The following is a 13,667-nucleotide window of genomic DNA, read 5'->3' on the forward strand; positions in this document are numbered from 1 at the left end:
TTCCAGGACAGCCAGGGCTATACAGAGAAACCCTGTCTCGAAAAAAACCAAAAGAAAAAAAAAAGAAATAAAACAGTTATAAGCTATTAAAATAAGTATTCAGTTCATCTATTCCCAATAGGCATGAGCAAACGGAAGAGTGCCTGGGGGGGCGGCGACCTTCAACGCTTACTTTACTAAGTTTTTGTAATAAGAAATACATGGATCAAAATATACACACAGAAGTAAAGAAATGTGTAAATGCAGACATATGCATATAAATATGTAAATCCTTCCAGGTAATAAGAGCTAGAAATGCTGGGCACATCACAGTTATCATCTAAAGCCAAGGCTGAATTAGGTACACTGTGCTCTTCTTCTGGCTCCTATCCTATGGGAGCAGGATCTTCTACCAGGTCATCTGCTACAAGCAAGAGAGCCCGCACTGAATGTGACCCACCAACACAGATGCTACATGAGAAGATCTAAGAACCCGACACATTCCACAGCTTTTGCTTCAAGCTTTAGAGTCTCTGCGTGAATGTACTCTAGACTAAACTGTTGTTTCTAAACAAAGGTCCATTACCTTCAACTTCTACAAATAATGAAAATATTTATATTAACCAACTCTTTACCTTACCCTGGTAAATGTTCCTTCAAAACTATGAATATCCAGTTGTGGCTTCTGAGCATAGACATAGGCACTGATAGAGAAAAGGTCCTGGAACATAGAAATAAAACACGCATCAGCCTGATAATTGAACAAACATGGTAGAGTAACCGCCAACACTGAAGCTTCCACACCACACACCACCTTCCGATCCAGGCAAATGAAGAACAAGCTAGCAGCAATCCTCATTTGCACATGCACATGAGCACTTACAAGAGTGCGTTTCATTTACTATATCAGACATCAAATGACTGAATAACGACACAATAATGAGGGTGTCATTCGAAGCGTTTCATGATAATTTAAAAATCATTCTGAAGTTTTCAATAATGTAGGAAAGCCTCTGCTATTAGGTCAAGGGCAACATTTGTTCGCATTACTTAAAGGTCATTAAAATACATCCTTAATCATAACATGTGTTTCATTACAAATAAAATTGCCTCTTGTTCAATAAAACTAATTAAATGTAAATGGTATTGTTTACTGCTATATAGATCTTTTGAAATAAATCAGCAAGTCATGATTTATTGAAAACTGCTGGGGCCTCATGGTTGTTAATAAATTTGCTTGATCACAAAAGCCAGAAGCATATTTCCCAAATGTCTACAGTGTCTGGAAACTGTTCTGCAGAAACCACATCTGGGATTGCAGTGTAGCAATGCACCCTCAGTCACAGGACGCCCAAGCCCCATGTGCTGACCACATAACAGCTCAGGGGAAAAAAAAAAGCTGGAGCACACGCAGGTTCACCTATGCTGGAGCACACGCAGGTTCACCTACGCTGGAGCACACGCAGGTTCACCTACGCTGGAGCACACGCAGGTTCACCTACGCTGGAGCACACGCAGGTTCACCTATGCTGGAGCACACGCAGGTTCACCTACGCTGGAGCACACGCAGGTTCACCTACGCTGCACCACACTGCCAGGAGTAGGAGGGACACTACTGATGATGTGACAAAGTATCTCCAAATCCACTACTTACAGATGCAGGAGTTAAAACAAGTGACACCTATGTCACTGTAGGCTATGAAATGATGACAAACTAAACTGCCCGTCCACAGTAAAATCAGAACTTTCTTTTCTATGGAACAGAAAATTTGTTCAGCTTTATCACTGTCCATGTATAGGAAGGTCAATTCTTTTATAGGAAATATTCTTGTTAGTGCATACATAACCAAATAAAAAATTAAAGTGATTTCATTAATTATACAATTGTTTCACTCAAATAATTATTCATACTTCCTATTAAACCATATTAAGCATAAAATTTGAAAGTAGCATTATATGAAAAGTATACCTCTTTAAACACTTCATTATATGAAATATATACCTTCAAAGAGTTTTAAATATAAATTGCCATATATATTTTCCATTAATAAAAATGAAGAGAACATCCTCTTAATACTGAATATAATAAAGCATGACTTCCTATGGTGAAAAAGAGAAGTCAGTTAAAGTTAGACAGCAAAGAGGATACTAATTTTTAAGCTATCTTACTAGCACATAATTCATATGTATACACTACATGTAACTAACATATAAAGCTAATGTTCTGATTTACATATCCACCTCTGCTCCCCATCACATCAAGACATACAGCATGCCGGTCACCTCCAAGTGTCCGCCGCACGCCTACCCTCCTCCTCTCCCGATGTAGTCAATTAACCAACTCTCCCTTTTCGGCTTCCCACTTTAACCTAGCTCTTTGAATTGGCTTACTATAAAGGGCAGGTGGCAGGAGCTGCCTCGGGCCCAATCCGTGTGACAGTCCACCCTCCTCTACTGCCCTCTACCCCACCCTGATTCTCCCCACTGCTAATGTACTCTTCCAGAATGCTTGAATTGAATCACTAGCAGTATTTTATTGTTTAAGTTTCGAATTTCCTTCAAATTCTGTATTTTCTTTTCTGTTACTCTTAGCAAAAATATCAAGAAATTAACAATAGATAGGATTCTCTGTTATTTTTTCCTCTGTTAATTTTTTTTCATTTTTACATTTCTTTATTGTATGCGTGCCAGTATACACATGCCACAGCACAAGTGTAGCAGGTCAGAAAACTCTGGGAAGGATTCAATTTTCTCTTCACTTTGAGGATCACAGGGGATTGACCCCTAGGTCAAAATATTTGGCAGCAAGCACTATGCTGGCCTTCTCACTTGTCAGATGTATTCACTTTAACAAACTATGAAAGAGAGTAAGAACATGTTTGTACTGCATTTAAGATAACAGCACAACCTTATTTCCTACCATAAAACAAAGTAAAAAAGGGAAAACACTGGAATGGAGGGCAAGCATGGAGAAGGCCTGAGAAGAAGGAGTGAAAGGACTTGCTGAGTCACAGTGGGAGGTGGGAAAGGAGCTGATTGGCTGAGCTCACTCTAAGCACATAGGTGGCAGAAGACTTAACTGCATGGTGGCTTCCTCATCTGTGGGGCCCTGGACATTAAGGACCAGTCTGGAATATCTCAGTAACTGCAGCATTATCATTGCTAATGACCCTTCTGAATTCATGTACAGACAGACACTTGAAGATTAGAATGACAAATAAGAGCTGTCAGGAAAGGAGCATTAGAGCACACCAGGAACCAAACAACACCCCTACACAATCCAGCACATTTCTACACAGCAATGGCTGCCAGGAAGCTAGCCGTGAAGACCGAGAAGGTCTGCTGTGCAGCATGCATGGGTCAAGGGCTGGGGAACCGGCACACCTGCCTGTGAATGAAGAAGACTGGAAACCACAGAACCAATGAGAACAATTTTAACTTTATAGAAAAAATGAGTTCCTTCAGGAAACAGTACTGGCGCAGGTAACACAGTTTGGTTGTTTGATTTTGATTTCTCACTCAGAAATTCACTAGAAATTTCAATGCTGACTAATTAGAACACCCATGATTATGGAGTTTCCCAACTATTGTTGCATGCAGGTACAATGCCAAACTATTTTGAGTTACCTTTGACCCCTCCTTTAGCAGTCATTCACTGCCCACCTAACACTGACCTGTAAACATCTTGTGATCCATCATTTATAAATGGATCCACAGGCCACTAGCGTCCGCTAGTTCAAACACTGAGATGTCATCTGTGCTATAACAGAGATAGCTTCATGTTTCTATAACCTACCTGATATTCCCACCAATGTATTAAATGTGCCTTGATTTATGACAAAAAAAAAATAGAAAATTAAAGAGAAGAGAAAAAGAAAGGAAAGGAAAAGAAATGTCATGAGGGTTAGTAAGCTGGCTCAGTGGGAAAAGGCACTTTCTTAATGATTCCTGGAACCTCCATGGCAGAGAGAGAACTAGTATCACAAAGTGTCATCTGACCCCAACATGTGCACTGTGACACACACCTGCCAACACAAACACAGACACACATACAGGAAAAGTAAAAAGTTCTGAAAATTCATGAATCTCTTACCACAGTAGAGCATAGAATTTACATAGTTTGTGTTAGCATTTCTTCTAGGCTCCACCCAACAGTTACCTAGCAACAGCCAGGTAAGAGCATGGTTTGCAATAAAAAAGCTGGCCTCTAGCTAGCTCTCTCTGACCCTCCCCCCACCTCTCTCTCCCTCTCTTTCTGTCACCCCCCCCCTTTCTCCATCTCTGCCCTCTCCTTCCCCGTCTCTCCATATGTTCCTCACCTCTCCTCTCTCTCTTTCCTCTCCCTCTCTCCTTCTCTGTCTCTTCTCTTTCTCTGCCTCTACACCTTCTCATGCCCCCAAATAAACTCCCTTTTATACCTGCTGTATAGCTGGTACCTCAGGGGTCGGGAATGCCTCAGCATTGGCCCACTAAAGCACTCCCTCTGGCTCATAAAATTTATCAGTCTGAATCTTTGCTCCTAGGCCATTGTCATTCAATTTCAGCTCCAGAAAATAACCTGTCTCTTATTACCACTGAGGTGAGAGCTGTGTTTTGTACAGGCCTTAGACAGAGTAGAGGTTTAATATGGAAGATAGAAATTCAAAATAATGTAGACTATAGAAGTAGGAATAGTCTAGGCATGAAACAAAGAACAGTATCCACTTTTAAAAAAAAGAAAAACTTTAAGATACTGGTAGGCAATACAACAAACTACCTATACAAACACTATAAACACAAACATAAATATGTATATAAAAGTCAAAAACACATATTCTCATTGGATGTTGTTAGTACTGGGGATTACCTGAGAGCAGGCATCCATGGGGCTAGGTAAGCAATTTAGGCACTCAACACTGGGCTACAGTCTGGCCCTTTCACTTTTTATTTTTAGACAGAACTCATATTGCCTAGCCTAGCTGGTCTTGAGTTTACTCTGTAGCTGGGGTGGGACATGAATTTGCAACTCTATTGCCTCAGTCTCCAAGTGGCTGAGGTTACAGATATGGCTACACTTTTTAAGATTACCTATGTAAAACCTAACCAAGCATGATAGTGCATATCTGTAATCCTAGTTCTTGGAGGCCTAGGGTGAGAGTGTTTCAAGTTTAAAGCTAGCCTAGGTCATACAGTGAAACTCTATCTCAAAAACAGACAATAAAACTTCAGAAGCATTTGTAAAATCTACATTAAAAAATGACCCCAAAGACAGTTACTTAAATGTCCTTCTAGGAAAAAAGTGTACATGGCATACTATTCTAAACATGAGGAGCAGAGGATAACCCACACGGGAGATTCTTCTACTTTATTACTCATGGCATACTCTTCTAAACGAGGTGCAGAGGGTACCCCACACGGGAGATTCTTCTACTTTATTACTCGTGGCATGTTCAATGGATATATTGCTATTAAAGTCAGGGAAAAATTACCCTCATCTGTTTTCTAAGAAAGAAGGCAGAGGAGAGGCTAGAGAGGAGGAGGCTACCTGGCCTGGGCAAGTCCAGCCTTCTTGCAGGTACCCCTTCCAAGAAGCCAAGCTTCAAGAAACAAAGGCCTGTGTTTTCAACTTAGACGTAATTAGGAGAAGTATCTATCTTGTTTAGTCCACTTACTTCGTCAAAAATTAATGAACTTCTCTCTAACCTGTGTTGAACTGACTAATATGAAATCTGCTTTTTCTGTGAAGAACAACTGTAAAAATGGATTAAATACAGGAAGCAGCCATATTCAGACAGGTTCACAATGGCCTGAGGGATGACAGACATACAGCTGTGTGTCCACTCCTTCGTCATGAAGCAGCAATTCACTGGACAGGAGAGGACGCCAAGCAGGAGAGGTAGGGCTGATATGAGACTGAGCTCAGGAAAACTGTGGTAAGAGAGCCTGCAGGTGCTGGGGAGAAGAGGGAAAGACAAAGAACTGTAGCGTCTGCAGAGGCCTCCACAGGAGTCTGTTGCCACAGCGACACTAAGTACACAAAGTAGAAACCCACTGACCAGGCACTTAACCCAGGCTAACCAGGCAGTTGCTAACCCAGGCTAACCAGGCACTTGCTAACCCCAGACTAACCAGGCACTTGCTAACCCAGGCTGACCAGGCACTTGCTAAGTCCAGGCTAACCAGGCACTTGTTATCCCCAGACTGACCTCTTTAGAAGCCATGGAGTTCAGAGGGGGTCAGGTTTTAAGAGCGTACCTTCAAGCAAAGAAGGAGTTTGGTAGTTCCAGGAGCTTGTCTTTGCTTGGGACTAAACCGTCATGACAGCACAAAGGAGCCCACCTTACAATGTCTAAAATTAAGCCCTAATGAGACTATGTTGGTCTACAAGTTTTTAAACCAAGAATGTAGATAAGAGGTACCGAAAGAAGAAAAAAATTTCTCAACATTGATTATAACTTTTATAATATCCAACATTAGAAATAAATAAATCCCACTAGACATGTGAAGCAGTAAAGTGTGACCTGTGACAAGGACTAAATTTTTCAAATAGAGACATACCTAAAAATGACAAAGATACTGAAATTACTAGCTTCAGAATTATCATGCACTAATGAAAGATCCGATAGCTCTATATCTACTAAAGAAATTCAATTCCTAATTAAAATCTTTACAGAAAGCTAAACTCTAGGACCAGATAGTTTCAAAGGTGAATCTGTTCAAACATATAAAAAGCAGTAACATTTATCTAATACAACTATTTTAAAAATACAAGAGGCAAAACGACTCCATAAAATGTTTTATGGGCAACATATCCCTTATTATCAAATAAAAGACATTAAATAAAACCAGTACAAATCAATATCCTTTGATATATTTGTGCATACACACACAGTCTACCCCCTACTCCCAGGCAAATACACAGAAGTCAAATGCTATACAATATATGAAAAAGGTATCCAACAGGAGAAAATGGGATTTATCCCATTTTATACAACGAAGCCAGTATAAAGCAACAATATGTATTAATATGTTAAAGAAAAAAACACAGGATCATATAAAGATACAGAAAAGCTTCAAAAAAAAAGAAAGAGAAAAAGAAAGAAAGAAAGAAAGAAAGAAAGAAAGAAAGACTACCCATTTGTTGCTCTTAGGCCTCAGGCTGCCCAACTATTTAGAAAGGAGCTAAAACTGAACTATAGGCGGATTTATGGACTGAAGAAAAAAGCAGCATTCACACACCAATGGTCACTTGATCTCTGACAAAGGAGCTAAATTCATCCAGCGGAAAAAAGTCAGTATTTTCCACAAACTGGTACAACTGGCAGTTAGCATGTAAAAGAATGCAAATCGATGCATTCTTATCTCCTTGTACAAAGCTCAAGTCCAAGTGGATCAAGGTCCTCCACATAAAACCAGATACATTGAAACTAATAGAAAAGAAAGTGGGGAAGAGCCTCGAGCACATAGGCACAGGAAAAAATTTCCTGAACAGAACGCCAATAGCTTATGCTCTAAGATCAAGAACTGACAAATGGTACCTCATACAACTGCAAAGCTTCTGTAAGGCAAAGGACACTGTCAATAGGACAAAATGGCAACCAACAGATTGGGAAAAGATCTTTACCAATTCTTTATCTGACAGAGGGCTAATATCCAATGTATACAAAGAACTCAAGAAGTTGGACTCCAGACAATTAAATAACCCTATTTAAAAAATGGGGTACAGAGCTAAACAAAGAAGTCTCAACTGAGAAATACTGAATGACTGAGAAGCACTTAAAGAAATGTTCAACGTCCTTAGTCATCAGGGAAATGCAAATCAAAACAACTCTGAGATTCCAACTCACACCAGTCAGAATGGCTAAGATCAAAAACTCAGGTGACAGCAGATGCTGGCAAGGTTGTAGAGAAAGAAGAACACTCTTTCATTGCTGGTGGGATTGCAAGCTGATACAACTACTCTGGAAATGAGTTTGGCAGTTCCTCAGAAAATTGGACACAGTACTACCTGAGGACCCAGCTCTACCACTCCTGGGAATATACCCAGAAGATGCTCCAACATATAATAAGGACACATGCTCCACTATGTTCACAGCAGCCTTATTTATAATAGCCAGAAGCTGGAAGGAACCTAGATGTCCCTCAATAGAGGAATGGATACAGAAAATGTGGTACATTTACACAATGGAGTACTACTCAGCTATTAAGAACAATGAATTTATGAAATTCCTAGGCAAATGGATGGATCTGGAGGATATCATCCTGAGTGAGGTAACCAATCACAAAAGAACAAACATGGTATGCACTCACTGATAAGTGGATATTAGCCCAGAAGCTTGGAATGCCCAAGATACAATCCACAAACCACAAGAAACTCAAGAAGAAGGAAGACCAAAGTGTGGATACTTCAGTCCTTTTTAGAAGGGGGAAGGAGTTGCAGAGACAAAGTATGGAGCAGAGACTGAAGGGATGACAATCCAGAGACTGCCCCAACTGGGGATCCATCCCTTATACAATCACAAAACCCTGACACTATTGTGGATGCCAACAAGTGCTGGCTGACAGGAGCCTGATATAGCTGTCTCCTGAGAGGCTCTGCCAGTGTCTGACAAATACAGAAGTAGAGGCTCACAGCTATCCATTGGACTAAGCACAGGGTCCCCAATGAAGGAGTTAGAGAAGGAACCCAAGGAGCTGAAGGGCTTTGCAGCCCCATAGGAGGAACAACAATATGATACCCCCAGATCTCCCAGGGACTAAACCACCAACCAAAGAATATACATGGTGGGACTCATGGCTTCAGCTGCATATGTAGCAGAGGATGGCCTAGCTGGTCATCAATGGGAGAAGAAGCCCTTGGTCCTGTGAAGGCTCTATGCCCCAGTGCAGGGGAACGCTAGGACTAGGAAGTGAGAGAGGGTGGGTTGGTGAGCAGGGGGAGGGGGTAGGGAATAGGGGGTTTTTCAGAGGGGAAACCAGGAAAGGGGAGAACATTTGAAATGTAAATAAAGAAAATACCTAATAAAAAAGGGAAAAAAGTGGACATCTAAAAATAAATAAGTAAAGACCTCTATCATCAATCTTTAAAAAAAGCAAAAAACAAAAAACAAAAAGCAGCATTCGTCAAGAACTTGTAAAACAGGTTCCCAGCTGCAAAAGTCCTTTTCCCTTACCCCTGGCAGCAGGGACACAGGACTACCTGTCTTTGCGCATCAAAGCTCATGCTGGCCTCCAGACTACCTCAGTATCACAAGTTAACTGCTAATACATTTCAGAGTCCATGCTAGCATTGTAGCCCTTCTCTCCTCCCTGACCTTAAACTCATTCCAGCTCCAGGGCTCCTTTTCTAGAAGCTGCTCATCCTTCTTAGAAGCTGGCAGTTCTAACTACTCTCTCTTACTCTCTCCTGCTAGGCTCTATTCTCTATCTCTTGCTATTTTGCCATGCCCACTGTTCTCTCTCCTGCTTCCCTGCCCCTGGCCATATCCAGTCTGTTACTTTCTCTCTCTGCTCCTGACTCTGCTAGATGCATCTGGTTTTACTCATACATTGAGCAGTCTTGTCAGCAGTTTCTCAAGTTTCTGGGCAAATTAGACTAGGAAAAACTTTCTCACCTTAATCAACAACATTCATGAATAACCGGATACTATAGTAGACTGTTGCAGGATATTTGGTCGTACTGTGACTCCCGAGATTGTGTTACTTACTGAAAAGAAAAGTTTCTAGTTGTTGTGTGGCCTGGCCTTAGCACACACCTTTGATCCCTTTGGCTGGGATACCCTTAGCACACACCTTTAGTCCCAAACAATGAAGGTAAAGTTAGTTTAGAGAAGGAAACCTCCATGTCTGAGATGATATCTAATTGAGTGGCAGACAAAGTGAAAGAGTTGACAGAATAGGATCTGCCCAACTCCCATGAGAACACAGAGGAAAGAGAAGCTACCTGAGGAAGCCCATGCAGAAAGACAGAGGCAGTTTTACCAAGAGTTTTACAGAGATGGGATGAAGACAGAACAAGCCAGAGAATAAGGAGGAGCCAGAAAATTAAAACGTATTGCCAAAGTTAGTATGAGGCCAAGCAGACCAATTCAGGAGAGGTGGAGAGAAAAAAGCCGGGTTGAATCAGTCATCCTCGAGAGGAGTTTGAACCAGAACAGCTGTGTTAACCCAGTCAGCCAGAGCTCAGAAAGAACTAGGAAGGGGTGAAAACATTCTAGGCCTAGCTAGGACTGTATGGAGGCTAGAAGCTTCCAGGATTAGGACTGGGTTAACAGACAGAAGCAGTAAGCCTGGGAGATGACAATTAAATCAGGAGACTAAAAAAATACATTTACACCAGACAGAAAGTAAAATGCATTTCCAGTCCTCCACTGTAGGCTGAAGACCAAGTGTCACATTATGTTTGGTTCTGAATAAGGTGGGGGAGGACACACATTTGGAGGTTAGAGGTCAAGATTTAATGTTGGTTCTTAGTAGCTGTCTCCTGTTTTTGGAAAGAGTGTCTCTAAATTGAGACCAAGGGCTCTGCCTGCCTCTTGTCTTCCTGGCACACAGACTGTAAGTGCAGGCCTGGCTTTTTACATGGGTGCCAAGGATCAGAACCAGGTTTAAATACCACTGGCTACTGGTTACTCTCTACATCCTAATAGTAAGGCCCACCTACTGAACACATCACTTACTTATGTCATCAAACATTGAGGAACTGAGCTAATGTCTACCTAGAAACTTCACGCCTCCTGACATTCATGGGCTTCGAGGTACTCTGCATGCTACTGCAGGCTCATTTTTCTGGCAGCAGAGGTAAAAATATGTTTCTCAGTTTTAAAATGCTGGGGCAAAAATCATGGAGGAGGAGGGCATGCCAGTGACTACAGGACAATATATCATACAGGAAGGAAAAGAACACCTGGCTACAGACCAACTGGTTCTGGCAAAGATAGAAAAAAAGTATATAAGGAATGAATCCTAATTTAGAAATTACCTTAAATATAGGCAATACTAAAATACCCAAAAAAGCAAAATTTGCCCAAGTCTCAGCCATTTAACTTCCATAGATCAACACACAGAGAAGAAACCCCTGCTGCCAGAGACAGGATGTACTGTAAGGCTTCGAAGCTCTGAAGGAAGCAGCTACTCTTCCCCCAGAAGTCTTTCTTCTCATGATAATTTCAATCCTTCTCCTGGCCACAGAAGGACAGGAAATTATGTAAGAAAGACAAAGCTGCTTGTGTCCAGATTGGTATTATATAAAAATAAAAACAAAACTATAAACACCACATAAACAACAACTACTATAACTGTAGGTAAGAAGGGAGGAGGCGAGGGAGGGGAGAGAGGGACAATCAGGCGCACTAGCAGAGGAGATGGTATCTAGGAAAGCTGCTGTAGAAATCATGGGATCCACAAACATCTATGACCCTACTGTCTCTCGTCCCTCCCTGCAGCTCTCCTGGGCAGTGAGTGCTCAGGACCCACTCAGCAACTGTTAAATGTGGTCTGACACTCCCTCTCCCTCTCCCTCAGCATAAGAAACAGCAGTACTTACTTCCTCCAAGCCAAAGTCTCCTGTCCTCAGAAGGAAAGCTTCAGCAAAAGACTAGCTCAAGGGCTAGCTCAGTCAAGTCTGAGACTAGCTCAAGGGCTAGCTCAGTCAAGTCTGAGTTCTAGGCTCCAGAATACTTTAACCTGCCACCAAGTGAGCAACAACTCCCAACAACAGACTCTCCTGTCTGGCACAGCCTTACAGAGTGCTTAACTGAGAAATTTTAAGACAGATAAAGCCGGGCGGTGGTGGCGCACGCCTTTAATCCCAGCACTTGGGAGGCAGGGGCAGGTGGATTTCTGAGTTTGAGGCCAGCCTGGTCTACAGAGTGAGTTCCAGGACAGCCAGGGCTATACAGAGAAACCCTGCCTCGAAAAACAAACAAACAAGACAGATAAAAATATAGACAGCCTAAGTGTCAGATCAGTAGGAACATTCAAAACTACCTAAGATAGGCTGTGCACTAGAAAACCACATTATCTTTAATGGCCTTGAGGAATAGGAAAATGACAAATTGCAGGCTTAATGTGTTCAAATTAGTCAGCTAATATCAACAGAAAGTTCCTTATCACCCCATTATTACTGCTAAAAAACAAGGAGTACAGTGTCCCAGTGGTGCTCACCCCAAGGGCTGGCAGCCGTTGTGTGCAGCTCACCGCCACCTTCAGCTTCCAGTCGGTCTCACCATCTAGCTGGTCCGTGCGGATAAAGCATGAACCTTGGAGGTAGAGGAAAGAATGTCACCATCCATAACTGCCCTGAAGGAAGTCTCTCCCGAGTTATAAGTAGTTTCAAAGCTGATTTAGGCACATTGGGACCTGGAAAATGATTCACATAAACAGCACCAAGAACAAACAGCTTTGAAAAGCCTTCATTTTAGGTGTTGTCATTTGGCTCAGAGAATAAATCTGTGAAAAAATAGTCACCAATCTATTTTTTAATCATTTATGTCCTGTTTGGTGTCCTTGCTTTTGCTGTAGTCATGATGGTGACAGTATCTGTGTGTTTTGCATGATGCTATGGCTCAAAACCAGGGCCTTTGAGCATGCTAGATAAATGTCCTACTACTGAGCTACAACCCCAGCCCATGCCTATTAAAGGTTTTAATATCAACTACTGAAAGCTATCTAGATCACTTCTACTTTTAATCTATGTTTTGATGATGACAAGATAATAAGATACATATAAAAATATCTCAGAGTCTGACATTACCTTACTAATAAAATGTTAATTGACCACCATAAAATGTTCAGTAATATAAGCACAGCTAAAATGCTAATACCCAGGTAAGTGCTACTGCATAATAACAAACCCATCAAATTTCAGAAGGGGTAAATCTGAATCACAGCAATCTAATTACCCCAGACCATACTCCTCATCCCTCTTCTGAGAGCGGATCCTAGAGATAACAGCAAACACAAATGCACTAAATGACACACAGAACTACTCACTGAAGCAGTCTATAATAACAAAAGGTTGGTACGGGGACGAGAGAGATAGCTAAATTAAACAGCAGAGGCAGCAATTTTAAAAGGACAAAGGAGCAAAGACCTCAACATCATGAAAAGATCCCTAGGAGATATTGTTAAATGGAGAAAATGGGGTGCAAACACACTAAGGGAGGGAGGAGAGGGAGCTGAAGAGGGAGAGGGGAACTGATGTCTGAGGCATGGCAGTACACACTTGCAATGTCAGCAGTTGGGAGGCAGAAGCAAGAGGATCTGGAAGTCAAGGACTGCCTCCACTACACAGAGAGTGTGAGGATACTCTGGGCTACAGGAGGCCTTGGCAGATTAAATGATGATGTTTAAGAATAAGAGAGGGCAATGCATTTGCAATCAACATTTTAGAGTGTGGTATTCTTACAGCACAACTGCTTGCTTGAAAGGGGTGATGATAGACACTGACACAGAGGGACAGGGAGTAAAAGAGGGGAGAGGAAAAAAGGAAGTATACATATATGTTCACATACCTGTTAGGTTAAAGAACTACAAATATCCATATTTGCAAACTTTTATATCTGTTTCTGTGTGCATGTATCTTTTATATGTATGAAATGCAATCTTGTACATCAATAGATATCTACATGTATTCATACATGTGTTTCTGTGCTCTATGTACAAACATATATATATATATATATACATATGTGCATATATATATATAT

The 13,667-nt window shown here is 41.4% G+C and overlaps 1 protein-coding gene across 2 annotated transcripts in view; it reads right to left on the reverse strand.

Annotated features, from left to right (window-relative positions):
- The window catches only part of Atp9b (ATPase phospholipid transporting 9B (putative)), a 203,146-nt gene that overhangs the window by 112,981 nt on the left and 76,498 nt on the right, over nt 1-13,667 (reverse strand). For both annotated transcript variants that reach the window (XM_031366142.1, XM_031366141.1), the window contains exons 8-9: nt 12,124-12,218; nt 620-700 (exon numbers count right to left, since the gene is read on the reverse strand). In XM_031366142.1, coding sequence (XP_031222002.1) covers nt 620-700; nt 12,124-12,218 — 176 coding nt within the window. The remainder of the gene's footprint in view (nt 1-619; nt 701-12,123; nt 12,219-13,667) is intronic.

This window comes from Mastomys coucha, unplaced genomic scaffold (genome assembly GCF_008632895.1).
Source record: "Mastomys coucha isolate ucsf_1 unplaced genomic scaffold, UCSF_Mcou_1 pScaffold13, whole genome shotgun sequence".
Lineage (NCBI taxonomy): Eukaryota > Metazoa > Chordata > Mammalia > Rodentia > Muridae > Mastomys > Mastomys coucha.